At 51.0% G+C, this 24,556-nt stretch overlaps 11 protein-coding genes across 11 annotated transcripts; 6 read left to right on the top strand and 5 right to left on the bottom strand.

Moving 5' to 3' along the window:
- The first annotated feature begins 1,081 nt into the window (after nt 1-1,081).
- V8C40DRAFT_132701 (sterol desaturase family protein) lies at nt 1,082-2,616 on the top strand. Its single transcript, XM_083211074.1, has 2 exons — nt 1,082-1,512; nt 1,651-2,616. Exons 1-2 carry the CDS (start codon nt 1,262-1,264, stop codon nt 2,438-2,440), a joined length of 1,041 nt encoding a protein of 346 aa, XP_083067430.1. The 5' UTR covers nt 1,082-1,261; the 3' UTR covers nt 2,441-2,616.
- Nucleotides 2,617-3,258: 642 nt separating this feature from the next.
- On the bottom strand, nt 3,259-3,630 carry V8C40DRAFT_271199 (DUF2015 domain-containing protein; the record flags this gene model as incomplete). The annotated part of the gene is made up of 1 exon (XM_083220257.1): nt 3,259-3,630. The coding sequence occupies one exon, from the start codon at nt 3,628-3,630 to the stop codon at nt 3,259-3,261; it is 372 nt and encodes a 123-aa protein (XP_083067429.1).
- A 516-nt stretch (nt 3,631-4,146) lies between these two features.
- Nucleotides 4,147-5,137, top strand: V8C40DRAFT_258642 (ribosomal L28e protein family-domain-containing protein). The gene is made up of 5 exons (XM_083218771.1): nt 4,147-4,257; nt 4,362-4,462; nt 4,529-4,552; nt 4,640-4,764; nt 4,843-5,137. Exons 1-5 carry the CDS (start codon nt 4,203-4,205, stop codon nt 5,015-5,017), a joined length of 480 nt encoding a protein of 159 aa, XP_083067428.1. The 5' UTR covers nt 4,147-4,202; the 3' UTR covers nt 5,018-5,137.
- A 1,339-nt stretch (nt 5,138-6,476) lies between these two features.
- On the top strand, nt 6,477-8,090 carry V8C40DRAFT_278378 (lactate/malate dehydrogenase; the record flags this gene model as incomplete). Its single annotated transcript, XM_083221058.1, has 7 exons — nt 6,477-6,489; nt 6,637-6,668; nt 6,757-6,867; nt 7,003-7,090; nt 7,204-7,666; nt 7,740-7,884; nt 7,950-8,090. 7 exons carry the CDS (start codon nt 6,477-6,479, stop codon nt 8,088-8,090), a joined length of 993 nt encoding a protein of 330 aa, XP_083067427.1.
- Nucleotides 7,829-9,665, bottom strand: V8C40DRAFT_258628 (transport protein particle component). Its single transcript, XM_083218770.1, has 4 exons — nt 9,195-9,665; nt 8,956-9,073; nt 8,755-8,844; nt 7,829-8,613 (listed from the first exon to the last, which is right to left on the bottom strand). Exons 1-4 carry the CDS (start codon nt 9,518-9,520, stop codon nt 8,482-8,484), a joined length of 666 nt encoding a protein of 221 aa, XP_083067426.1. The 5' UTR covers nt 9,521-9,665; the 3' UTR covers nt 7,829-8,481.
- Nucleotides 9,666-10,222: 557 nt separating this feature from the next.
- On the bottom strand, nt 10,223-12,576 carry V8C40DRAFT_132533 (PINIT domain-containing protein). Its single transcript, XM_083211073.1, has 6 exons — nt 12,205-12,576; nt 11,747-12,070; nt 11,371-11,678; nt 11,181-11,286; nt 10,898-11,123; nt 10,223-10,843 (listed from the first exon to the last, which is right to left on the bottom strand). The coding sequence occupies exons 1-6, from the start codon at nt 12,368-12,370 to the stop codon at nt 10,402-10,404; spliced, it is 1,572 nt and encodes a 523-aa protein (XP_083067425.1). The 5' UTR covers nt 12,371-12,576; the 3' UTR covers nt 10,223-10,401.
- A 561-nt stretch (nt 12,577-13,137) lies between these two features.
- On the top strand, nt 13,138-13,840 carry V8C40DRAFT_258625 (DUF2423 domain-containing protein). The gene is made up of 3 exons (XM_083218769.1): nt 13,138-13,373; nt 13,438-13,488; nt 13,566-13,840. Exons 1-3 carry the CDS (start codon nt 13,211-13,213, stop codon nt 13,709-13,711), a joined length of 360 nt encoding a protein of 119 aa, XP_083067424.1. The 5' UTR covers nt 13,138-13,210; the 3' UTR covers nt 13,712-13,840.
- Nucleotides 13,841-13,933: 93 nt separating this feature from the next.
- Nucleotides 13,934-17,118, top strand: V8C40DRAFT_258623 (mannose-ethanolamine phosphotransferase LAS21). Its single transcript, XM_083218768.1, has 6 exons — nt 13,934-14,338; nt 14,398-14,442; nt 14,496-14,787; nt 14,847-15,859; nt 15,915-16,369; nt 16,445-17,118. The coding sequence occupies exons 1-6, from the start codon at nt 14,124-14,126 to the stop codon at nt 17,002-17,004; spliced, it is 2,580 nt and encodes an 859-aa protein (XP_083067423.1). The 5' UTR covers nt 13,934-14,123; the 3' UTR covers nt 17,005-17,118.
- A 5-nt stretch (nt 17,119-17,123) lies between these two features.
- Nucleotides 17,124-20,499, bottom strand: V8C40DRAFT_132511 (condensin subunit YCG1). Its single transcript, XM_083211072.1, has 2 exons — nt 17,795-20,499; nt 17,124-17,736 (listed from the first exon to the last, which is right to left on the bottom strand). The coding sequence occupies exons 1-2, from the start codon at nt 20,415-20,417 to the stop codon at nt 17,243-17,245; spliced, it is 3,117 nt and encodes a 1,038-aa protein (XP_083067422.1). The 5' UTR covers nt 20,418-20,499; the 3' UTR covers nt 17,124-17,242.
- Nucleotides 20,500-20,679: 180 nt separating this feature from the next.
- On the top strand, nt 20,680-23,384 carry V8C40DRAFT_258621 (mRNA-binding ribosome biosynthesis protein NOP4). The gene has a single exon (XM_083218767.1). It carries the CDS (start codon nt 20,736-20,738, stop codon nt 22,989-22,991), a length of 2,256 nt encoding a protein of 751 aa, XP_083067421.1. The 5' UTR covers nt 20,680-20,735; the 3' UTR covers nt 22,992-23,384.
- On the bottom strand, nt 23,128-24,498 carry V8C40DRAFT_258620 (uncharacterized protein). The gene has a single exon (XM_083218766.1). The coding sequence runs from the start codon at nt 24,482-24,484 to the stop codon at nt 23,261-23,263; it is 1,224 nt and encodes a 407-aa protein (XP_083067420.1). The 5' UTR covers nt 24,485-24,498; the 3' UTR covers nt 23,128-23,260.
- Between the last annotated feature and the right edge of the window lie 58 nt (nt 24,499-24,556).

The following is a 24,556-nucleotide window of genomic DNA, read 5'->3' as shown; positions in this document are numbered from 1 at the left end:
GAGGCGCGATGGAGGTTAGGTTGTCCAGCCGAATTGAAGAAGAGTAATTAATGCGTGCTCAGATTATTTGCCATTACTCGACGATGAACTATTGTAATATATGTTGATAGCCGAGAGAGGCCTAACAAAAGGCCATTGGTAATGTACCAGTTAGGCTGTGATATACGATAGTAGCGGTCAGAACACCAGTGTGAGTGGGAATGGCAAGTTGATAGTACGGAGTATTGGGACGATAAAACCGAAGCTGCCCTTCATTGCCATCAGTAAAATGGCCTCTGATTTGCCTGCCCAATCCGAAGCGACGGAGAAAGAGAGCAGGATTTGGATTTGTGGATATTCGCCGCAGAAGAATGCCGCAAGGATGGAGATTGAAGTTCTCGAAGTCGTGTTCGTGTTCTTTATCGATACGAATGCGATCGCCGGGCCCCGCAACGGATGCGGCTTATATAAGGCAAACCCGCCTATCGACGTCGCGTCTCAGGCACCATCCGTTATATCAGCACATTTCAGTCTCCTCTCTGGCCACTCGGCTCCGCTCGGCGGTCCAATTTGATGCGCTGGACTCGGAGAGCCGTAGATGTTCGGACATTTCTGTGGTGTGAATCAGACCACCTATTGGCGCCGGGACGTTGCAGCTCCGGGAAAGGGGGGAAGAAGTTTGATGAGCAGAGAGAGCGTGAATGGTAGTGTGAGTGAGTGTGGGAGGGAAGATACGGAATCGCGTAGGAGATGCACCTCATCCTGCGATATACGGGGCCAGCTATATAAAGAAGAGCCTGACAACGGGGCTCTATTTGTTTGCCATTACATTGCATTGGAAACCAGATCGAAAACAGTGGCTGGTCCTTCTTTCGCCTCTTCGATCTCTGTTCTCTGCTCTATTCACAGCTTCTCCAATTGAGGTCACCACCGCTACAACAGCAGCATCTCCATGACGACAAGTGGCGACCCTCGACAATCGAAACTTATCTGATCGATCCCTCCCCCCTACTCCTACTAACCTTCTCACTTAATTCCACGTTTGCGCCGAAGCTCAATCGGGATCCGCGTTGCACCCCTGAACTTGCGCCCCAGTTTTTATTTTTTTTCCCTCTCGTCTATCCCATCCTCCCCCAGACCGTCGCCTGTCTAGGCTCAGTATTTAAATTGGCCCTGCTGCCGCGACTTGACCGGGCTGCCCGCCAACTCCGAATCTGCGACAACACTCACTCTTGAGTTTTGAGTTGCTAGCACTTCGGTTTCAGTTTCTGCTCTGCCCATCATGGATGTCGTGCTCGAGCTCACCGACACCTTCATCGCCGACCACGCCTACGCCTGGCTGTTCCCTCTGCAGCCTGCGCCGTACGACTTCCCCAAGGCCACGGCGGCCAATGCTTCAGCGGCCTACTCATCATGGACTTACAAGCCCGCGACCAAGTACTTTCAGGTCGAGCCTTATCCCGCTGCGTACCTGAGCTCTCTTCCTCGAGATAACGCCTGGCGCCAGTTCGTCACGCTTTACCTCATTACATGGTAGGTGACTTCGCTCCGCTCTGCTCTGGATCTCGACTTGAGAACGCGGTCGCCAAATTACAGGCTCCCCGCCCCTTTCAACACCTATACAGCTCCTCTTGGTGACAGACAGTCTGGCTAACACGTTCGCGACGTCAGGATCTTTGGTCTTATTGTCTACTTCATCTTCGCCACCCTGTCCTACGTCTTCATCTTTGACAAGCGCACCATGAACCACCCCAAGTATATCAAGAACCAGATCTGGCTCGAGATCGTCCAGACCAACAAGTCGATGCCCTTCATGTCTCTCCTCACTGCGCCGCTCTTCCTGCTCGAAGTCCGCGGCTTCGGCAAGCTCTACGACATCACCTCCGAGGGACCTGGCTTGTGGTACAACATCCTCCAGTTCCCCCTCTTCCTCGTCTTCACCGATTTCTGGATCTACTGGATTCACCGATACCTGCACCACCCTTGGGTCTACAAGTACCTGCACAAGCCTCACCACAAGTGGATCATGCCTACGCCCTTTGCCAGCCATGCCTTCCACCCCGTCGACGGCTTCATGCAGTCCATCCCTTACCACGTCTTCCCCTTCATCTTCCCGCTGCAGAAGATGTCTTACGTCTTCCTCTTCGTCTTTGTCAACTTCTGGACCATTATGATCCACGACGGCGAGTACCTCACCAACAACCCGGTCGTCAACGGTGCTGCCTGCCACTCGCTGCACCACTCTCGATTCGAGGTCAACTACGGCCAGTTCTTCACTGCCTTTGACCGCATGGGCGGAACCTACAAGATGCCCGAGGCCTGGATGTTCGAGAAGGAGGTCAAGATGTCCGAGAAGAAGTGGAAGGACGAGGCAAAGGAGGTCGACGCCACTGTCAAGGAGGTCGAGGGTTCCGACGACCGAACCTACGTCCCTGATCTGGCGACCAAGAAGAACAAATAAGTGCGCACATCTTTTCTCGCACAACAAGCCTTCTTTGCGACGTTTTTACGACCATGAAAAGTCCCATCCCCCTCTGGCGCGACGTTGAAGGTCGCGCTACGGCGAGGTGCCTGATTGGTGCCAAATATTTTGTATAATCTGCCGCCACATATTTATTCTTACCTGCTGTGTACATAGTTTACAAAATTCTATTGGGAGGATAATGAGAGGGAATCCCATGGTAATCATGGGGCTTCACTATTGGGTTTTTGTCAGGCATTTGGGTGGCAGAGGCGTTTAGAGGACATGGGATCACGAAAAAAATGTCTGTTGAATGATAAAGTTATAGTATATTTCATTTGATGACTGATATCAAATGCACCGGCGTCTATAACCCGGCGATGTAATAATAATAAGGCATTTTCCCAAACTCCAGCTCGGACAAAAGAATGAAGAACAAAAAATCCAAGTGACGCTCGTCTTGAGGAGTTGGCCGTATATTGCATACACCCACTGACTTATTTTCTGACCGCCAGAATTTCTGTCTTGTTTAAAATGACAAAGGAACAAGAGAATAAAAAGAGTTTGAGAGAGGACAATGAATGGATACGTGTGCGGCCAAGCGCGACAAGCAAAAGAGGTTAAAAAAAAAGAAACGAAGAGAGGACCAAAAATAAAAAGAAGAATAAAGATAAAAAGATAAGGAAAAAGAAAAAGAAAAGAAAAGAAAAGGCTCCGCGAAAAATGCTCCAAATGGCGAATAGGGATATTTGTTGTATAAAAGATTCGAGACTCCAGACACGCAGCGCTGTACTGCACAGGTAAGTCGCTCAACGCTTTCATGAGAAGCTGACAAATTTGGGGTCTCTTGGCCGTCCGTCGGCGCCAATTCCGTTGGCCTTGAACTTGTTCTCCATGTAGACCTTGCGCGCCTGGTCAAACGGCAGGCGCCTCTTCTTCATGATCTTGAGGATCTCGGCCTTGCTCTCGTCGTCCAGGCCGGCGCGGCCGTCGCCGTCCTCGACGTTGCCGCTGAGGTCAAAGGTGCTGCTGGAGAGGCCGGCCTCGATGTCGCCCGCGAAGGTGGAGGGCAGGCGGGAGTAGAGGTAGTCGGAGCCCGGGAGGCGGCGGAGCCAGCAGGATCGGGTGAGGAAGAGCGCTGTGGCGAGGACGACGAGGGAGATGCAGAGGGAGGTGAGGAGGTAGGCCATGGTGACGGAGATCCTTGGTGTTTTGGTTTCGGTTCAGTCGGAGATGGAGTTTTGTTGGTTGATTAAGGAGTGTTTGCGGAGAAGGAAACGAAAGAAAAGGAAAGCAGTATAGTGTCGAGTCTAGCGGAAGAGAGCCTTGAGATGCGGCGACTAGCAGATGAACCAGTTCATGGCTAGGCTGTTGCTCTGGTTGTTGGTGTTGGCTGTTGATACGAGCCTCTTGTTGGAGGAATGATTGGGAACAGGAACGGATTTGGTGAGGCCTCAGCTGCCGTCTGACGTGTTGCATGGCGGCTTGCAGCGAGTGGCTGTGCGGGATCCATTCAAGCTCCCTGCTCGCCGCATGTGGGTGCTTTGGGGTGCCTGTCTTGCCTGTGAGATGAAATTGATGGCGCCACCAGCCACGGGGAGCGATAAGCAACTGATAACGATGGCTCTGGTCGCACTAACCGCAATGCGGCAGTTAAGCGAGCCCACACTTTTTGCAGGCCGAGTGTGTTTCTTTACATCCAGCGAAGACGAACGAACCTCGAAACGTCGCGAAACATCACAACAACTCGACAATCGACACAATGGCCGCTGCTACTCTGCCCAACATTTCCTCGGACCTGATCTGGGAGGTCGTCCGTGAGTTTTTTTACTTTCACCCACGGGCTCGTTTGATACACGAAAAAACAGAGAGAGCTCGAAAAGACGACGTTCGATGAGGCTAAAATGATGAAATTGGATAGGAAGCAACAACAGCTACCTCCACAAGACTGGTGCTGCCTCCAACGGCGGTGTTCAGTTCTCCCGCGACCCCCTTAACCTGAAGAACGTCCACAGCCGAAAGGTACGAGAAACTCTTGGATGGGAATGGACGGAAAGCACTAGAGGGGGGGCTAACTGTTTGGAATAGTACGCTGGTTTCGTCAACGAGAAGGTACGACACATTCCGATCGAGCACGGTCTCCGACTATAAACAAGGGAAAGGAATTACGTGGTTGCTAAAACATTTTGAATTGAATAGGCTGTCGGCATTGCCCCTGGCGAGAAGGGCGGCGTTGTTGTCACCAGCAAGAAGACTGCCGCTGCTCACCAGCCCAGCAAGTCTGCTGCCCAGACCTCCATCGGTGGCGGCAAGTCCACCCGCAAGTGAGTCGAACTGCCAGAGATCATACGATATATCACTGGGGAGAATCTTTTATTATATTGACACAAATACTGCTGTAGGACCTACAAGGCCGTTGCTGCCCAGGTTGCCAAGACCGGCTACCGCGCTGACCTCCGTGCCGCCGCCATCGAGCGTGCCTCTGCCATCCGCCGATCCCAGCTCCCCGTCAAGGCCGACCCCGAGCCCAAGCTGCGAGGCAAGAAGGCCAAGGCTGCTGCCGCTGGCGAGTCCTAAATTGGAGGAACGGGACGAAAAAATGGAAAGGCTTTTGAGGAGATGGTGATGGGGGAGTTGGCTGGGCTGGGAGTAGGGGTCTGAAACGGCTTTTTCAACTGTACATTTGGCCTGGTTTTTTGTTAAAAGGAAAAAGAGAAAACCCTCCCTTTAGAGGTTCGTTGTTACAGGCCGGAGCTGCAGCTGGATCCCGAAACTGTCGAGACAAAGAAGAAACTTTTCTACTGTGGTTGCCGATGAGGTGCCGCTTTGAGGGTTCGCAGGGAAGAGAAACAATTCCAGTGGATTCTCGCACAATGGTTCTTTTATGATAATGTGAAACTGCATATGGTGATTGATGTTGGAATTGTATTTCCGGGTGTTGGTATTTGCTGGCTCTCTTTAGCTATTGTGAGATCATCTCGTAAGGAATTACAATTAAGTGATTACAATAGTCATTGCATTGTATCGCCACTTGGTTCAGCAATCCATGTCCTCCGAGTGCCGTCGGAGAGAGCCAGAAGCACATCCGGCTTATCATCCCGGAAAGAAGCCAAAGTCGGCAAATCAAACAACCAAAGTCGGCAACACTTATTAGCATGTCAAATGCACAAGTAAACAATTATATAAGCATTAATCAATCACTGACCGACAATCTTAAGTCATTCACGTCACGTCCAATTCCGATCTCACACGAGCTCGGCTACCTTGACCTGGCGCTCATCCGCTCCGGCCCGGCAGACCTCGGAATCAGCGGTGCTCTTCCGACTGCGTCCCCTTAAGCCGTGCACAATCACAAGCCTTCTCTTGTGTGTTTTAATTCTCGGGACCTTGCAGCCGGGTCGGAATGTGACGGGGGCCGCGGTTCATTTTCGAGATGCTGGACGATCTTTTTTCTTCTTTTCTTGTTGACGATATTACTGGTATCGTAGCTGTTACCAATTCGGCGTTATAAGAGATATACATGTGCAATGTAAGGCTGGCTTTGCTGCACCCCGATTGGCCGGCCCCCGTGTCATCGGCGCCGAAACAAGCAAAGCACAGCACAGGCATAGCAGCCACCTGCAGTGATACTACTGTAGGCCTAGCAAATACCGTCCGTAGCAGCACGTCGTGCCTCCAAAGTAAAGTAAAAACGCATTGGCAATAGGCGGCCCCTCCCGACTGTCCAATTTACCCCTCCATTAGCCTTCCAGGTTCTCTGAGAGAGAAAAAAAAGGCCGCCTGAAAGCAGCGAGTGGAGGCCGTTAAGGGAATATAGCGCGCCGAGTCCCTGCGCCGTGCAAGAGCCATCCCCAAGGGTACCTTCCTCCCCGTCTTACGCAATTCCCTCTTGCAAAAAGTATATCCATCCGCTCTCCATCTTCCTAACCTTTCTCTTTTTTATTTTCTCTCCAAGCTTTCATCTCTGAATATCTTCTTTTTGAGCCTTCTTCTTCTCCCTTTTTATCCCTCCACATATTTCCCTATAACCGCTACTATGGTCAAAGCAGGTATGGCTATTACTGTCCCAGAGGCGCGAGCACTGAAGTTGCCCCTCAACCCCGCACCACGGCGACGTGAAGCTGTCTGAAAGAGCTCGCGTCATTGAGGTGAAAATGGAGTGCGGGCAAACGTGATACTGACGGTTTCTGCGATAGTTGTTGCTGGTGCCTCCGGAGGCATTGGACAGGTATGCATTCCTCTGCTCTGATTGCGATTGCGATCACCTTCTTTGCTTTCATCTAGCTAACAGCGCATCTTTTTGCGCCGTCCAACAGCCCCTGTCCCTCCTCCTCAAGGGCAGCCCTCTCATCGACGAGCTGGCTCTGTACGATGTTGTCAACACCCCTGGCGTTGCTGCCGACCTTTCTCACATCTCTTCCCCCGCGGTAAGCTCCCAGCTCCAGCTCCATCGTCCTCGTGGTCTCCCGACTCTCCGCATCGCCGACAGCCACCTTGCGAGCTTTCCCTTGGCCCGACTTCCGCTGCAGCTCCAGCTCACTAACGCCGCTGTGTTATGATAGAAAGTGACTGGCTACCTGCCCGCCAATGACGGCGCAAAGGCCGCTTTCAAGGATGCCGACATCATCGTCATCCCCGCTGGCATTCCCCGTACGTGCTATAACTCATATGACTACTACAAAAATCTAGCTGGGGCTGGCTCAAAGCCTCGGCATGTGATTTGAATCCCGAGTTGCCGCTGCTAACGCTGCAACTGCTCACAGGCAAGCCTGGCATGACCCGTGACGATCTCTTCAACATCAACGCCGGCATCGTCAAGGGCCTCATCGAGGTCATTGCTGATGTTGCCCCCAAGGCCTTCATCCTCGTCATCTCCAACCCCGTCAACTCCACCGTCCCCATTTCCGCCGAGGTCCTCAAGGCCAAGAAGGTCTTTGACCCCAAGCGCCTCTTTGGTGTCACCACTCTGGACGTTGTCCGTGCCGAGACTTTTGTTGCCGAGATTGTTGGCGAGTCCCAGCCCCAGAAGCTCACCATCCCCGTTGTTGGTGGCCACTCTGGCGAGACCATCCTGCCCCTCTTCAGCGCCGCCCAACCCGCTGTCAACATCCCTGCCGACAAGTACGACGCTCTTGTCAACCGTGTGCAGTTTGGTGGTGACGAGGTCGTCAAGGCCAAGGATGGTGCTGGTTCCGCCACCCTCTCCATGGCATATGCTGGCTTCCGGTAAGATTTCAACCCGGCAATTGTTTTTATTCACTTTTTTATGAGACACGGGCATTGACACAAATAAACTTAGATTCGCCGAGAAGCTGCTTCGTGCCGTCAAGGGCGAGCAGGGCCTCGTCGAGCCCAGCTACGTCTACCTGCCCGGCGTGCCCGGAGGTGAGGCTGTTGCCAAGGCTACTGGCGTCGACTTCTTCTCCGTCCCCGTCACTCTTGGAGTAAGTTTACACTTCTGTCCCATGCTTGACCCCCAAAGATGTGTGTTGGCTAACTTTGAACCCAGCCCAATGGTGTGGAGAGCGTGTCCAACCCTCTTGAGAAGATCACCGAGAAGGAGAAGGAGCTCCTTGGCAAGGCTGTCGAGGGCCTCAAGGGCAACATTCAGAAGGGCGTCGACTTTGCCCACAACCCTCCCCAAAAGTAAATACTTTCCTCCTAAACATCCAACCTGTTGGTAGCTGTTCAAGTGTCGAGGGAGCCGGTCTTGAGGGACAATAGCTATGACTACTGGGTATAATGAATATATACGCGTGCATAAGCAGGGTGGCTGATGATTTGCTTTCTTTCATAGGCTGTAAACTGTCCCCAGAATCTCTATCCCCATGCGAAGCCCTTTCCCCTCGGGACAGCTTCTCATTCCACATTGATTAGTCCACTGCTAGTTGCTCTTGGCTGAGTTGGAGGATTATTCGGGAGAAGTATTGGGCGGACTTGTCGTCGTCTGTTCGCATATGGGGTCATCTCATCCATCTTTTCGCTCTCCATCTTTTTGGTAGATTTGAATCGGGCAATGCTGTCTTAATGCGGTTCGGTTATTATGGCTTGGCGGCGATGGTCTTGATTTGGAATATAGCTGCTGGTAGCTCGTTAACCTCGGCTTGAACGGTGGCGCTGATACCCAGGGCAGCCAGAGCGCCGCGAATGATGCCGCAGGGAAACCATAGGAACTAAGCAAAATTCAAGTAAAGCAAGTTAGTTAAAAACTCTCGTCTTATTCGAACCAATGTTGGGACCGTGCGACGACTTGGATTAGAAGAGTGCTTGGTTCTGCGCTGTTGTGTTTGTTTGTGTGTTTGTGTGTGACGTACAGGCTGTGCGCGGAGGACGGCTTGGCTGCCGGTTTCTGTGCTCATGCGGGAGAATGGGCGGAAGGTGTTGTCGGTGAGGACGTAGACTCCCTAGATTTATGCGCGCGCGGTGTGAGTACGAGTCTGAGGTTTTGATCCTATGATGTGTGTTGTTTGTTTGTTTGGGGGTTGTAAGTGTGTATTTGTGTGTGGGAAACGTACGCGGTGGTTTGTTTTGAGATTGTCAATGTTTTTGCCGAAGACGAGGGACCAGAGGTCTTTGCAGAGGAACTTAATTACGTCGAGGGTGTCGTTGAAGCGGGGGCGGTCGCGGGAGAATCTGAGGAAAGCTGGGTGTTAGCTTATGTGTCTCTATATTGTCGATTCGATTGAGAGACGGCGCAGGAGTAGTTTGAATGGGAGAAGAGGAAAGGAGGATTTAAGTTGTTGAAGGTAAGTACCTTTCTACGAGACCTTGACCGACGCGATAGCCCTGCGACTCGAGTCTCAAGTGCACTGCATCGAGATGCTCTTCGTCGTCTATCTTTTTTAGAGAGTCGGCGGCGGGCGGATGATGCGAATCGGATTTGCGATGATGCGAAGAGGATGTGACGCCGTCGGGGTTCTGAGTAGCGGAGGAAGAGGAAGAAGGAAAGTCGCGCTGGGAGGTTACGCGCTGGGCGAGCGGGACGAGCTCGATGAGGAGGAAGTCGAGGGAGGAGGAGGAGAGGAAGGAGGCGGTTGGGTCGGTGGAGTTGAAGGGGGGCATTGGGGGGGAGAGGGACATTTTTGCTGTTTATTTATTTTGTTTTTCTTTGGAGAAAGAGAAGGGAGTGGAAGAATGGAGGAGGAGAAGAGAGAAGAAGAAGTGGGAGCTTGGGGGAGGGAGTTGGTGATGTTTGGAGGTTTGGTGGTGAGAGGTAAAGTTGCAGTGTAGTGGCTTAATCGATTATGGGCTTGCGGTACAGGTACAGATGGGTTAGTACTGGGTTGGGGAAAGGGTGGTTTGGGTGTGGGGGTGGGATTGATGTGGTGGGGTGTAGAAGTAGATGTATAAATTACTGGATGATGCTTTTATATGAGCTGACTCTTTCTGTCTACGTTTGTGTTTATGAGCACTATTTATATGTATCTTAATATGAGATTGGTTCTGATTAATGCGATTGATGTTTAAGATAAGATATTGACATGATGAGAATTACCAGTACTGCTTGGGTACAAGCTGTGAATACCTATATGAACAAAGGTACAGGCCGCATGACACAATACAGATACGCTCAATCATAAAGTATTCACATCCAGTTTCTTAAATCAACCTCTAATCGGCAAGTCGCCGTTAACTAATAATCTAAGGTAGTCATACAAATTCACATCTTTCCTGCCCCTTTAATAATAGAAATAAAAGCAGACAAAAACTAGCATTGTACCGACCCTAGGGGAATCATCCTTTTTGTCCCTCGTCACACCCTAAACGCCTCTGCTGACTTGGTAAATCAAACTTCTCTCTTCTCTCCTTTCCTCTCCTTTCATCTTCCTCCCACGTCCCCCGGTATAATCGTTTATATATTGGTTTCGCTTTATAGACAACACTCATCGCTTCCTCCAGCGCTTTCGCTGGCGAGGCTCTGCCCGCGGACGTCTCGTACTCGCTGCTTCTAGACCACTCTCCTACGACGGATAGTTGCTGGGTGATTCGCTCAGGAACGGGAGACTCGACGAGCCGCGATAGCTGCTCCCTCCCGTGTGTTGCCGTTTATGCGGCCGCTGAATGGGCTCTTCGTCGTCAGACGACAGCGTCAGGTCGATAACTGCTGGCGCTGGTCGTTTGGCGCTGTGTGAGCCGGTTCGCGGGGCCGAGTGACCGTCTCTACCACCAGAGCTCATCTCTGTGTAGGAGGTCATGTTTTTCTTGGGCGTTTCTATTCGACGGCCGCTGATGCTGATTTCGGATACCTCCAAATCATCGTCGTCATCGTCGTCCTCAAGATCTGCCCCATTTGGCCTGGATAATGATTCCTCCTTTGGTGGTTTGCTAAACCACCTGCCGTTGGGCTCAATGGTCACCGTTTCCAGGCTCTTTGATGTCTTTTCCAGAATAGCTTTGACGTAGCTAGACGCTGGTTAGCATATGGCAAGAGTATTATTGGAACAGAATGATACGCACCCATCAACGGCTAGCTGGTCGAACGGCGCAGATTTATTGCATATAGGACAAAGCCATTGTGGACCTTGTTCCTGAAGCTGCAAGTAGGATGTTGCGTCAAAGCATTGCAAATGTGTGCAGCTCAAGCTGCGGCAAGGCACTTCTAGTCTCATGTAGGATAGAGGGCATTTCAGGGATAGGACCTGAGATGTCGCTACAACATCTGGATCTTGTGCTATTTTATTCACTACCCATAATCACGTTAGTATATGTTGGGAAAGCACCTCGTCCGGGAAAGACTCACGCTCAGATATCACCGATTCTTCAGAAATCTTTCTACGGTTGGATATTGTCGTCACCAATTCAGGAACCGAAGTAGTCTTGCAAAGGTTGACGATTAGGTAGAATTTCTGCCAAGAACAAAATAATATTAGCAGAAGTCCGCAAGAAAGGGGCCGTATGTGTAAAGCTCATGGTCCTTCAATTCAACTTACCCTGTTCGTCAGCGCATATGTAAACTCAATGTTGTTCATGTAGTTTCCCCTTAGGCGGAGAGCGTTGGTTATGTCGACTGGCCTCGTTGAGCCGGGTTTGTTCTTGAGACCTCGGAGGTTGGCCTTGATCTCGTCGCCATTTACCCTAAGCTCGGACTGGTGTGGGAACGCAACGTCTTGTACGCCGCTGTCGTCGCTAGCACAAAACACCATGATTCTGTATGATTTGTCGTCGTTGCATCGCTGCAAAATGGGGTGGTCGCTTAACCTCAATGGGATGGTGACAGAGTTCCTATGCTGTGCCATGGCTGGAGATGAACGCCACCGATTAGCCGGGATTCCAATGGCAGTGAACCAGGGGATTAGGGATTCTTACCTTCACAGGTACGCAACACGCTCACGGCGCTTTCAACGTAATAGAAAGGGCTCGGCTTGAACGAGAAGCTATACGTTCCATAAGGAGAAGATGGCACCCCGTTTGCCGAGACTTGCCCATACGCCCGTTGTCCAGAATAACTACTGGTGCCGTAGGATGACGACGATGACGCGGAAGTAGGCAGACCAGGTTGTGCTGTAGACCCGTTGCTTCTAGCCGTCGCGGCCTTGACAGGACTCGCTCGCTGTTGAAAGGCGCTGTGGATGCTGTGGCGGATCTGATGGAATCGCACAACATCGTTGCTGGTAACCGTTTCGTTAATCACTGTGGGATGCATACAGAGGTTAGTATATATACGAAGACTGAGATGGTGCCCGAGGCTGTGACCGCAGAGATAATCCAAGGAGCACGCGAACAGTGTCGCGATCAGGGCGATGCAGAAGAGAGGGGAGACCTACGTTGTACGATGCGTCGCTGAAGCTCAGCTTTGACGCCGGTGCTCTTAAGCCCATTTACTTGGCAGATGGATGAGAGTTGTCTATTGAACAGAGAGTTGCCCTGGACCTGCCTAAGCAGCGCGTTCACGTCATGCCGCGAAATCGACGTCATGTTGGGCGAAGCCATGGTTGCGTGATGGCGCGAATCGTAGGTCGAGGGATGAATAGGATTGCAAATGCATCAACGGGTGCGGAGAAGTCGGGGGTCGAAGTCGAGAGGAGAGAAGAATTGGGCTGATATAGGGAGAGCGTGAAGCGATGCGGACGTCGTCTCTATCGGAATGCGGTCGAATCACCCTATAATCTGGGGACAAAGGACGATGACAAAGGACCAAAGATTGATTGGAAAATAGAGTCGCAAAGCAGAGAAGAGCGGAATCTAGCCGCTGGACGGCGCAGGCGGTCGCTGTGAGGCCAGCTGCGATGCCGGCAGATGCCGCGATGGGGAGCCTGACTGCAGTTTCGCGGGCGATGCAAGGCAAGGCGATGCAAGGCAAGGCAGAGGGAAGTTGATTTATATCGGCGGGTGCCGTGACTGCGATGGATTGGATCGGATTGGGTTTGGCAGAACGCGCAGGTGATGCAGCGGCGTCCTTCACATTCACTCTCTCCTCACCCTCGTCGTCCTCGCCATCAGCCTCGGTCGCTTTTTGCAAGCATGGACACGGACATGGTGCTAAGATAATGATTGATAACTCGACGCTATCGCCACAAGACTTTTGGGCATTGGGCAGGCGGCGGCAGCTGGCAGAACCGAGTGCCTTTGCTGTGAAAATGAGACGCGAAAAAAGATCGCCGGGCGCACCAGCCACAGTTTGTGACGATACGCCACACCGGCGCTTTATCTTATCTTTTCCCGCCGTTATCGTAACTTTTCTTTCTTCTCTGCGCAGTTGAAGACGAAGATAAACAACCATACACCGAACGACATAATAATAGACGGACAGAGTCCATCAATACCGCAATCATGGCCAAGAGTTCTCGATCGAGCAGCAAGAAATTCAACAACCAGCGCAAGGCCGCTTCCATCTTCGGCCCGGCTGAGACTGCAAGACAAGAGCGTCTCTCGGCCAAGCTGCTGGAGTTGGCAAAGCAGGCCAAGCCCGAGCCCGCAGAGATGAAGATCGATGGTGAGTTTTCGACCCGATGCGCTCTATTCTACACTCTTGGTTCTCTAACATTACATGGTAATAGATGGTGACAATGCGCCCGAAAAGGAAGAGCAGACCGGCGCAGACGAGAACTGTATGTTCCACCCTCTCCTCTCTCTCCTCTGTGCCCCCAGATCGACCCGACAGTTGCTGACATGTTGTGAAACGCAGCCATGGACGTCGACTCAAAGAAGCCAAACAGACCCTTTAGCGCCAAGAAGGGCATCAACAAGAAGAGGAAGAAGTCGAGCATTGTGTTCCCCAAGTACAGCGACAGACTGAGGAAGACTGCCCGAAATGCACCAAAGAAGGCGTAACTGATTGATGGTTAATTCTGGTCTCAATTTTCTTTTTGCTTCTGTTTTCTTAATCGTTTATACGGAGTACTCATTATACATATTGTCCTACATATCAGCTCTGCAGTCTCAATTGACGATACCCATGACAATCTCCAAAAAAAAAAAAAGTTCAGATTTGATGGCGCGCCCTGGTTGCCTGTGGCGCAGCATCCTCTCACTGTAGATTCTCCCTTGGCCAATCATTCTTCCACTCCCACTGGCTTCGTTTTGGAGCTTCCTCCAACACCTGGTGAAAGGGAGACTCAATTCTCATTTATACGCGCCTCTCCATATGGCTTTCACTGTGCATAATCTTAATGGAACACTGACCCAAGTCAAGGCGCCTCTCTAGCCTCTTTTTGTCTTTGATTGACGCTCGTTTAATAACAACATGGTGGCCTCAAGAAATGGGTCGCTTGCAGGCTCACTGCTGCTCACTGCGGCCAACCTTTTAATACCGCTTTCTATCCTGGTTTTTGCTACTGGATTTTTCCCGTATAAACCTTTTCTTCCTGGTCTGGCAGAATTTGAGCCTCTCGAATATGGACCTCCGCCCAAGGCTCCCTTTGATAGACTCGTATTCATGGTGGTTGATGCGTTGCGGAGGTATAGTTGAAACTCACCCACCTGGACGCGCCGTCACTTATACTGAGATGCTATGATAGCGATTTTGTATTCTCTGAGGAGTCTGGATTTGAATACACTCAGCGGTTAGTTCTGTACACTCACAACTGCTGGCCTCAGTCTCTCATATTCCCAATAGCCTCATTCGAGATGGCAGTGCCATTCCCTTTACAGCAAATGCTCGATCACCCACGGTGACAATGCCTAGAATCAAGGCCATCACCACTGGATCGATTCCTTCTTTTGTTGACCTGATTCTCAATTTCGATGAGGCTGACACCTCTTCAACATTGGCCGCCCAAGATACATGGCTGTCTCAGCTCAAGGCCAAAGACACTGGCAAGCTCCTCATGTATGGTGACGATACGTGGCTCAAACTGTTTCCTGAGACGTTTGATCGCCATGATGGAACCTCTAGCTTTTTCGTCGCAGTAAGGTTTCACTCGTTACGTTCTGATTGGTGATCCCCTTGGCTTACATGTATCTCAAGGACTTTACAGAGGTGGACAATAATGTGACGAGACACATCAATGATGAACTGGAAAAGGATGATTGGAGTTTGATGGTTCTGCACTATCTTGGCCTGGATCATATTGGCCACAAGTCGGGACCCCGAAGCACGCACATGCCTGGTAAGCAGCGTGAGATGGATGGCATCATCCACCAGTTGTTCAACGCCCTCCAGACCAAGAGCCATCTGCAGTCGACGCTGCTCGTTCTCTGCGGCGATCACGGCATGAACGACGCAGGCAACCACGGAGCATCATCCCCTGGAGAAACATCGCCCGCTTTAGTCTTTCTGGCGCCGAAGCTCAAAGAAATATCGTCCAGATATCCGGCCCCTGCGCAGCCCAAGAACGAGTACGACTATTATTCCATGGTTGAGCAATCCGACATCCAGCCGACTCTTGCCGCGCTCATGGGATTTCCCATCTCGAAAAATAACCTTGGGGCGTTTATCCCGGAGTTTTTGCCCTTTTGGCCGAGCTCGAGTGATAAAGTGCAAATTCTCATTCGCAACGCGAGACAGATCCTCAACATTGTCACGGCGGCTTTTGGAGGCGAGCTCTTTGATCTTCAGGCTTCTGTCGACCCGTGCGTTTCGACATCTTCGGATGTTGATGAACTGGCCTGCGAGTGGCGCAAGATCAATTCACAGGCCGCTTCGCAGGCTGGTGCCAAGGAGGTTGACCAGGCGTGGCTCTCGGCTACGTCTGCTTGGATTCGCAAAGCTCAAGATCTGATGAGTAGTATGGCATCCAACTACGACATGTCAAGACTGTCGCTTGGCCAGGGGCTGTCGGTTGCTGCCGTGATTGCCAGTGTTGCAAGTTTGGGTCTGCAAGGATTCTGCCAGGCGGGATTTTTGTTGCCTTTATTCATGCTTGCAGCGTCGTATGGACCCATGATGTTTGCCAGTAGCTATGTGGAAGAGGAGCATCATTTCTGGTACTGGACATCTACCATATGGTTGGCTTACCTCGGTGTTAAGGAGGTTCAAAGGTACGCTGACTACATCATTGCTACTATCATACGTGATTATACTGACTATCCTTAGATCTTCACGTTTCTCTTCGATATCAAACCACGTACTAGCTTTGGCTGCACTAAGACTCATCCGAAGCTGGAACCAGACCGGTCAGAAATTCGCCGGTGAATCAGACACTGTCAAGAGATTCCTCATTCCCAACCCTGAAATTCTCTGGGCCCTCATCACCTTGGGGTATGTCGTGGTGACTTTCCAAACCCTTCAGAGCTTATCTGGTCTGCCCTATATTCTGGCCACTTCTCTGATGCCGGCCGTCTTTTTGGCAACTTTTACTTTCAAGCTCGCTTTTACTGCGGAGGATGCACCGGAGTTGGTTGTGGGATTTGCTCACGACCTCCTGGACATCTTTCAGGGCCCATCTCTCATCTTCAGAGCGAGGATCATCTTCGGGTTGCTGGCGGTATTATACGGATTCGCCATATACCGAGCAAAAACCGGTGGCCCTCGAGCCTCCCAATCATCTGGTAAGTCTACAATCCTCACATCAACCCCTTCCCACATCCTATAAGCACTCTCAACTAACCCATCAACTAAATCAGTCGAACTTGTCCACCATCTAAGCACCCTCCTCGCAATGACCCAATCCCGCGCCACAAACATCCCCCTCTTTCTCCTCTCCAGCATCATCCTCCAAACCCTCCAATCAACCAGCCTCTCCATCGCCGAAATCACCGCAACCTCCATCGTCCTCCAGTACACAACCTTCTTCGCCTTTGGCGGCTCAAACGCAATCTCCTCCGTCGACCTCTCCAGCGCGTACAACGGCATCAGCGGCTTCAACGTCTTCGCCGTCGGCGCGCTCACCCTCATCAGTAATTGGGCGGGCCCTATATTCTGGACATCGGCGACGAATATGCTGCTTCTGCAAAAGTATAGAGAAGGGAAGAAGGATGCGTTTAAGAATCATGTGATTTTGTTGACGATTTTCGTGTCGATGAGTGTGGCGTTTGTGATTGCGGCGTGTACGGCGCTGAGAACGCATTTGTTTATCTGGACAGTGTTTTCGCCAAAGTATTTGTATTGCATGGCGTGGAGCCTGGGGCAGCATTTGTTGATTAATGTTGGCTTTGGGAGCTTTCTGTTCTGGGTGGGCACTTGAGTTGGACATGGAAGATGCCTATGTATGAGACTTGATTTCTAGAATAAGAGTTCATATTACAGACAGTCGTCTAGAATCAGTTACATATTTTAATATAGAAAAAGAGGATAATTGCATTATTTCAAATCATAAAGCTACGTAGCCAATAATTGTATCGTATCCCCTGAACCACTCCCATCTAAACCAATTTGCTTATATACCTATATTTCATGACACATTAAACATCCGCGATGCTGCCTTACACATCCTCCATCTTGGTATCTTCATCAGACAACAAATCCTCCACAAGCTCATCCCTGCTCGGATTCTCCGGCACGACAGTACCTTCGTCGCTATTCCCATCGCTGTCATCCTCGATCTTAATCCTTTTGTTGCCATTGCCATTGCCATTGTCGTTGTCGTTGTCGTTGTCATTGTCATTGTCATTGTCGTTATCGTTGTCCTCCTCCACAGTCGACACGACGGATTTTTCGCGCGATTGTCGATCTACGGCGACTGATACGCTGCGGCTGGTACGACTATGCGCTGGGCGCTGTTCATCCAGACTGTTGACAATCTTGCCCAGGCTGACGTGGATCTTGTATAGCGCGTTGCGGCCGGTGGTGTCGGTGACGAGACCTTCTTCAACGGCTTCAGAGATAGTCTCGTAGGTTTCTCGGAGTTTCTCTTCAGTAGAGTTGGGTGATACGTAGAGTTTTCCGAGAAGGCCAGCAACCAGCTTCTTTTCGGCTTCTATCAACTTTGTTAGCTGATGTTCTTTGAATATTGATATGTAGGGGGTCAAACTTACTGCTAATGCTTGCACGAAGCCTTTCTAGAATATCGCAGGCAAAGTCAAGATGCACATCACCATTGACACCCTTCTTCTCCCCGTCAAGAAGGATTTCTGGGCTGTAGCATTTCCGCGGATCGGTCCAATCCGCCAAACAAGCACCAATGGTCGTCATGCTAACCATGTCCTCCTCAACATCAACATCGTCATCCTCCAGACCCTCACGCAAGTTGAGCAGAGAATGCAGCGCTACTAGGGAAACCTTTCTCATGAGATTCTGATTCTCCAAACGAGAGAAGCAGAATACTGGCAAGAAGTAGTTGAGAGCTTGTCTAACTGTCTGGTTGGTAGAGGACGCGGGGTCAAAGTAGGCAATGACTAGGGACTTTAGCAGCTCTTCGCAAACCTCTTCGTCGGAAATGACGCGACCTAGGAGTAGTTTGGATGCTGCTATAGTAGCTGCGGCTTGCACCTCGGATGACCTGCCGCCGCCTTTGACTGCCTTGACGTATACCTTGATAACAGCTGGAGTCGAGTCAAGCAGCTGAGATCCATGGACGTTCAAGATGTCCGTCAAGATATGTAGGGCAGTGATCTGCAAGGCTGTGTGTCCCTTGGTGAAGAAGTGGATAAAGAGCCCCAGGTTTTCTTCGGCCAACGAGCGGTCCAGAAGGGCGCACAGTCCCAGGCAGAGAAGTCCTCTTTCGCGAACGGGCGCCTCGTGGCTTCGTACGGCTGGAACTACCAGGTTGTTCAACATGGACACCAAGTCTGTATTGTCCTTAAGGTTTCCAGTGACGTGTGTAAGCATGCATTGGACAATGTGAAGACATTTCAAGTTGATGATAATTTCTCTCACTGCCTTCTCTTGAGCCTCCTCTTCAGTCAACTCAGTTCCCTTTTTGGAATCAGGGGCGGGAGTGTTTTCCCGACTCCTAAGGTCGGATTTGGCAGAGACGAAGCTGTCGTCGTCTTCTCCAGGGACATCCTCATCCACAATTGTATCGTGCACATCGGCAACGGCTTCGAGGACAATACTGCAGAACTCTCGCTCTCCAGCAGCATCAGGAGCGCAAATGTACCGAAGAGCCTCCATGGTAAGTTTTGTAACCTCATCTGGGAGCTCTGGGATGGCTAGGGACTGGCGAAGCAGCGTAAACATCTTCCTTCGGCCGACCTCATCTGAGTAATCAAGAGTCAATGCAATGTGGAGCATCTGTTCGATGATGAATTCCTGCTCAACGGTATCCTCTTCATCGTCTTCCTCCTCAAGGTTTGCCACTCTTTTGATGGCATCCACCAGGACCTTCAGATAGCGCTCCAGGAAGAAAGCCAGCTTGGTGACTTCTGGCAGCTTCTCCTCTACCAGGGCCTCGTATCGACCATTGCCTTCGCTACGGCAGAAGTCATTGAAACTTCTAGCCATAAAGACAGACTCGGCAGATAGAGTCTCCCAGAACCGATCGTCCAAGACCACAGCCTCGCGATAATCTGGACGACCCTCCCAAAAGCCGTTCATTGCCTCAAGGGCCACTCCATTCTCGACTCCAGAATTGATGACGTCGATTCGCTCCAGAAGCTCCAACAAACCTTCAAAATTTGGTGGAGCTTCCTCTGTTGGTGGCACGCCAGCACAGTCTGCAATCCAGCGCTCCCGGAAAAGTCTTCCTGCCGCCTTCCGTACGTTGTCGTCTCGATCACGAAGACCCCATCGAAGTAGCTTTTCTCTCATTGATAGCGACAAATGGCGGAAATCTCCTAGAGCTGGCAGAAGACGAGAGTAGACTGCCCTTCGGGTGGCGGCGTCCTGATCCCTTGCACGCTCAAGGAGGTATGGGAGCGTAGCGGGTAGGATTGGGAGGTTCACCAGAAGTGATCGTCGGACGTCGGCGCTTGAATCGTTCTGTAACACGTCTAGGAGCTTATCCAAGAGGCCGGTAGACGGGTTGTCGCTGTCGTCTGATTTGCCGTCGTCTTCGGGTTGGTTTCCCGCAAGCCGTCCAAGGCCTAGCACCGCCTGAACGCGGACCATAGCCTCCTTGTCTCGAATTCGTTTCAATAGGTTGTTGCGGAGGTTTTGGAATAGGTCGTCGTCGATGGCTTCAAGAGAGTTGATGATGTGAGAGACAAGCTGTGTTGATCTAAATCGCACGTACTTGTCCTTGGCTTGCATCAAGGACTGTGCAGTTCGGAGGACCTCTGAAGAAAGCCGTGTGCTGGGGGTTTCGGGCATCAAGCTCGTGTCGACATCGGCCTCATCCAAAAGTTCGTTATCCTTATCTGAAGCATGTCGCAGGAAAAGCCCAATGAATCGGATCAACTTCTCTCCAACACTCTCTGCCTTCTTCACCGGCATAATCCGCAGCACGCATCGAACGAACTCGTGATTGAACGCCTTCTCGTCGAATTGGTCCTCGGATGGGTTCTTCGTACTGACGGGCTCGTAGCAGCATGATTCCTGGATCTTTCGAAGGTTGACCGCCAGCTTTCGATGCGTGGCCGTGGTCCTTTGCGCATCGCGAAAGATGGCGCAAACTTGATTTCGAAGCGCACTGGCTGGTGTTTCGGTAATTTCTACAGGAGCCTCGGTCTTTTTGGCCCTGGCCGGTCTCCCCAGACGCGCGCCTGATCTTGTCGGCATTTTTGGTTGTTGAGATCCTGCGTGAGCCGCAAGATGCCGTGAATCTGCAAAAGTTGTATGTTGGATCGTGTGTTGTTTAGCCAGCGCGTCTTCCAGGTACAGCGATCAACAATTCTCCCGTTTTGGCATAACGTGGTGTTGGTACCCCGCCATCCACATCTGGGCTAGCGCCAACATCGAAACAAGTCAATCGATAAGATAAGAATGCTGATAGCTGAAGCTCCAGATTTTTTTTTCTTAGCAGAGATACTTTGTCCCAGACTTTGTTTTCATCACAGCCAAAGTATTGTTGCAATTGTTTTCGCAACAACAAACACCATGGCGCCCCCTACGAATGATCGCAAGCGCAGAAGGTCAGACGGCGAAACCTCTACTGCCCCGAAAACTCAGGACCCAGACGGTGGAATTTCGCGAACTCCCAAGAAAGCAAAGACTGACGATCGACGATCCATCTTTGTCCGGTCATTGCCCCCCAACGTTACGAACGAGAGCCTTGCAGACTTCTTTTCGCAATATTTCCCTGTCAAGCATGCTACTGTAGTTATTGATCAAAAAACGAAAGAGTCGAGAGGGTTTGGCTTTGTTTCGTTTGCTGATGCCGACGACGCCAAGGATGCCAAGGAGGCATTGGACAAGAAAGAATGGGATGGCCGACGCATTCGAATCGAAGTCGCGGAACCTAGACAGCGAAAAGACGATCCGGATTCGGAAGATGCAGGCAAGAAGCAGGGCAAGGGTAGAGAAGCGTACCAGCCACCACCCACCAAGTTGATTATTCGAAATCTGCCGTGGAGCATTAAGACATCTGAACAGCTTTCAAAGCTATTCATCAGCTATGGCAAAGTCAAATTTGCCGATCTGCCACAAAACAAGGGAAAATTGAAGGGATTCGGTTTCGTCACACTCAGGGGACGCCCGAACGCAGAAAAGGCTCTCGAGGCTGTCAACGGCAAAGTTATCGACGGTCGAACCTTGGCCGTCGACTGGGCCGTTGATAAGCAGACCTGGGACAAGCAACAAACTGCAGAAGGTGATGGAAAGGAGGCCAAGGAGACCGAGGATGAAGATGATAAACCAACTGCCAAGGATAAGGGAGTTGGAGCTGATGGTGAAGTCAAGAATCGTGATGACCAGCTACAATCAGATCTTGCAAACTTTATGAAAAACTACATGGGAAACATGGAAGACGAAGATGACGAAGACGAGGAGCAAGACGACGAGGATGAGGATGAAGATGACGAAGATATGAAGCTGTTGGACGACGAGGAGGATGAGGAGGAAAAGGAAGCCGAGAAGCCAAAGCGTGAGCTGATGACGGACAATTCTGCCACCGTTTTCGTTCGAAATCTGCCGTTTACGGCTACAGATGAGCAGCTGAAATCTTTCTTTGGCCACTTCGGCAGTGTTCGATATGCCAGAGTTGTCATGGATAAGGCCACCGAAAGGCCGGCCGGCACAGGCTTTGTTTGCTTCGTTGATGCTGCCGACGCAAAGACTTGCTTAATCGGTGCTCCTCGCCGCACACAGCCGACCGCAGGAGGTGTCAAGCACTCTATTCTTCAAGATGAAAACGCCGATCCTACCGGTAAATACACGCTTGATGGCCGAGTCTTGCAGGTGGCCCAAGCCGTGGGCAAGAATGAGGCGGCCAACTTGGCAGAGAACTCTCTCGCCGCGCGAAGGCAAAAGGACAAGCGCCGATTGTACCTCCTATCAGAAGGCCAGCTCGGCGCGGGATCTCCTCTGCGCGGCCTCTTGAGCGACGCTGAAGTTCGGATGAGACAAGCCAGTGCGGCGCAGCGCAAGAAGCTTGTTGAGAAGAACCCCATGCTGCACATCAGCATGACCCGTCTTGCTCTTCGAAACATTCCCAACGATATTGGTGCCAAGGATCTGAAAGAGCTGGCTAGAAAGGCCGTCGTCGGCTTTGCCAAGGATGTCAAGGAAGGACGCCGACAGCCGCTTTCCAAGGAGGAGAATGCCAGAGATGGTAAGGATGCAAAGGATAAGGAGAAGGACCGTAAGCTCAAGCGCAAAGGTATTGTCAAGCAAGCCAAGATTGTGTTTGAGGACAACAAGGGATCCAAGGTGTCTGAAACTAGTGGAGCCGGCAAGAGCCGTGGCTACGGTTTCATTGAGTACACGTCTCACCGCTGGGCTCTGATGGGATTGAGATACTTGAACGGTCTTGAGCTGGACGGAAACAATGGCAGGAAGCAGCGCTTGATTGTTGAGTTTGCCATTGAGAACGCACAGGTAGTGAAGCGACGACAGGATGCCGAGAATGCCTCTAGGGCGCCCAAGACAAAGGACAATGACGCCGCTGATGCCTCTGAGGATGAGGAGGATGAAGAGGAAGAGGAGGCCCCTGCGTCAAAGAAGAAGCAAAAGGGCAAGAAGAACAAGGGAAACATGAACAAGGGCCCCAAGGTGAAGAAGCCTGCCAAGGAAGATGACGGAGAGAAAGAAAATGAGAAGAAACCGGTGGACGCAAAGGAGGCGATTCAGCAGAAGCTGATTGCGCGGAAGAGGCTGATGCGCAAGAAGAAGCCGGGATCAAGGGGAAAAGCATAATTGTTGGGTGTCTATTTTAATATCCAATGGCATGATTCGTTTCTTTGTTGTACATGGTTATTCTGTTTTCACGAGCTATAAGTCTTTCTGTTCTCACGGGCTATAATGGATTTGAAGATTTCTTTTTAGACGGTAGTGGGTTCAAAAAATGTCAATTTAGCTGAGGCTATGTGCTTTTTGTTCAAGAATGGTGATTCTGCCCAAGTGAAAATATACTACGAATTTTGAGCTGAGAAGGTGTTAAAAAAGGAAAATGTAAAGCAGAGCCGTTATTTCCAAAACCATCCCGACTTCTTGTCCTGTGTCTGCGGTTCTTCTGCATCTGCGTCTGCTCGCTCGATGACGTTGGTATCATTATTTCTCCCCGCCTCATTTTTCTGCGTTTGATCCGCCGGACGCATAGTAAAGTGTGTTTCGGTTCCGATTTCATTACCGTTCTTATCGAATGTCTTCTTCGTCACCGTTGTAGTCAAGTAGCCGAAGCTGTTGACCTTTTCCTCTCTTGTTACAACTTCCTTATTTCCATTGTCATATACCTTTTCTTCACTCGTACTGGATGATGGAGAAGCTGAGATATCAGTGGGCACGGGTTTGTTATCCGTGATGCTCTTGACGAAAGTGTCCCACGTCTTGTGGCCCTCTGCAAAGGTCGAGCCAAGAGAGGAGAAGAGATCGTCAAAGTGATCGGGGAGGCTCTTCTGGTGCTGGTCACCATGGTCGTCTTGGTGTGATTTATTACGGCCATGGAAACTATCATCTAGCTGCTTGAATGTCTGGCGCACTTCATCGAAGAAGCTGGTACCGTTGGTCTGGCTATGGCCATTAGACTGCTCACTTGCAGCAACACTGTTCCATACTTCAGCTGCTTTCCGATCGAGTTCTTCGTGAAGCTTAGACCAGTCATTCCAATTTGAGTTGGGGAATTCAGATTCGGCATCGTCTCCCCAAATACCAAAATTTCGAGGTTGGAAATAGAGCTCTTCCCGAGTGGGTCGTCTAAGCAAACCTTGAGATTCTAGCCTTCGAAGCCAGAACCAGGTAGGCTCGCCATTGGAAAACATTTGCCGCAGCAGCAGCCTCTGCTTGTACCTAGACTTGATGTCAGGCAGAGGCTGTCCCTGAGAAACGGCGAGCAAGTCTTCAAAAGCATCGTCGAACGTGAAGACGGACGAGTCGCATTGCGGTGGCAGGTCATTCGGGACGGGCTGTCTGAGGTGGCGCAAATTGGCTGGCGAATAAGCCCATGATGCGACTGAGACGGTGTCTAGAGCCGGTGGGCGAGACTCTAAGCTGTCCATTGTGACCGGAGCAAGGGGCGCTGGCTGGTTAGAGCTGTCAGAAATAGGCGTATCCGGTGATTTGGAGGTTGACAGATCAGATTGAGCGTCTGCTGGTAGTTGTGGCTGGTGGGGTTGGAGGAGGGAGTGAAAGGCCGAGTCCACGTGCTGCTTGAATCGAACAAAGACGTCTAGAGGATCGCCGTCGCGGGGCATTCCGAGGACATTGACGGTGTTTGTCTGTGAGGGATGAGGATGAGGATGAGATAAGGGATTGAGACAGACAAA

This window comes from Trichoderma camerunense (genome assembly GCF_050948025.1).
Source record: "Trichoderma camerunense strain CBS 138272 chromosome Unknown V8C40scaffold_29, whole genome shotgun sequence".
NCBI lineage: Eukaryota > Fungi > Ascomycota > Sordariomycetes > Hypocreales > Hypocreaceae > Trichoderma > Trichoderma camerunense.
Note: the sequence above shows the minus strand (reverse complement) of the source record. Positions and strands in the feature narration are given on the sequence as shown.

Coding starts and splice junctions, on each gene's coding strand:
- V8C40DRAFT_132701 (XM_083211074.1), top strand. CDS start 1,262: ATGGATGTCGTGCTCGAGCTCACCGACACCTTCATCGCCGACCACGCC. Junction 1,513..1,650: donor ACGCTTTACCTCATTACATG/GTAGGTGACTTC, acceptor TCGCGACGTCAG/GATCTTTGGTCTTATTGTCT.
- V8C40DRAFT_258642 (XM_083218771.1), top strand. CDS start 4,203: ATGGCCGCTGCTACTCTGCCCAACATTTCCTCGGACCTGATCTGGGAG. Junction 4,258..4,361: donor CCTGATCTGGGAGGTCGTCC/GTGAGTTTTTTT, acceptor GAAATTGGATAG/GAAGCAACAACAGCTACCTC. Junction 4,765..4,842: donor GGCGGCAAGTCCACCCGCAA/GTGAGTCGAACT, acceptor ATACTGCTGTAG/GACCTACAAGGCCGTTGCTG.
- V8C40DRAFT_258628 (XM_083218770.1), bottom strand. CDS start 9,520: ATGTCCCTCTCCCCCCCAATGCCCCCCTTCAACTCCACCGACCCAACC. Junction 8,845..8,955: donor ATCTCAAAACAAACCACCGC/GTACGTTTCCCA, acceptor GCATAAATCTAG/GGAGTCTACGTCCTCACCGA. Junction 8,614..8,754: donor CCGTCCTCCGCGCACAGCCT/GTACGTCACACA, acceptor AATTTTGCTTAG/TTCCTATGGTTTCCCTGCGG.
- V8C40DRAFT_132533 (XM_083211073.1), bottom strand. CDS start 12,370: ATGGCTTCGCCCAACATGACGTCGATTTCGCGGCATGACGTGAACGCG. Junction 11,679..11,746: donor CGTGTTGCGTACCTGTGAAG/GTAAGAATCCCT, acceptor GTTCATCTCCAG/CCATGGCACAGCATAGGAAC. Junction 11,287..11,370: donor CATATGCGCTGACGAACAGG/GTAAGTTGAATT, acceptor TGTTCTTGGCAG/AAATTCTACCTAATCGTCAA.
- V8C40DRAFT_258625 (XM_083218769.1), top strand. CDS start 13,211: ATGGCCAAGAGTTCTCGATCGAGCAGCAAGAAATTCAACAACCAGCGC. Junction 13,374..13,437: donor CGCAGAGATGAAGATCGATG/GTGAGTTTTCGA, acceptor ACATGGTAATAG/ATGGTGACAATGCGCCCGAA. Junction 13,489..13,565: donor GACCGGCGCAGACGAGAACT/GTATGTTCCACC, acceptor TGTGAAACGCAG/CCATGGACGTCGACTCAAAG.
- V8C40DRAFT_258623 (XM_083218768.1), top strand. CDS start 14,124: ATGGTGGCCTCAAGAAATGGGTCGCTTGCAGGCTCACTGCTGCTCACT. Junction 14,443..14,495: donor GGATTTGAATACACTCAGCG/GTTAGTTCTGTA, acceptor TATTCCCAATAG/CCTCATTCGAGATGGCAGTG. Junction 15,860..15,914: donor GGTGTTAAGGAGGTTCAAAG/GTACGCTGACTA, acceptor GACTATCCTTAG/ATCTTCACGTTTCTCTTCGA.
- V8C40DRAFT_132511 (XM_083211072.1), bottom strand. CDS start 20,417: ATGCCGACAAGATCAGGCGCGCGTCTGGGGAGACCGGCCAGGGCCAAA. Junction 17,737..17,794: donor GCTTCGTGCAAGCATTAGCA/GTAAGTTTGACC, acceptor CAAAGTTGATAG/AAGCCGAAAAGAAGCTGGTT.
- V8C40DRAFT_258621 (XM_083218767.1), top strand. CDS start 20,736: ATGGCGCCCCCTACGAATGATCGCAAGCGCAGAAGGTCAGACGGCGAA.
- V8C40DRAFT_258620 (XM_083218766.1), bottom strand. CDS start 24,484: ATGCCCCGCGACGGCGATCCTCTAGACGTCTTTGTTCGATTCAAGCAG.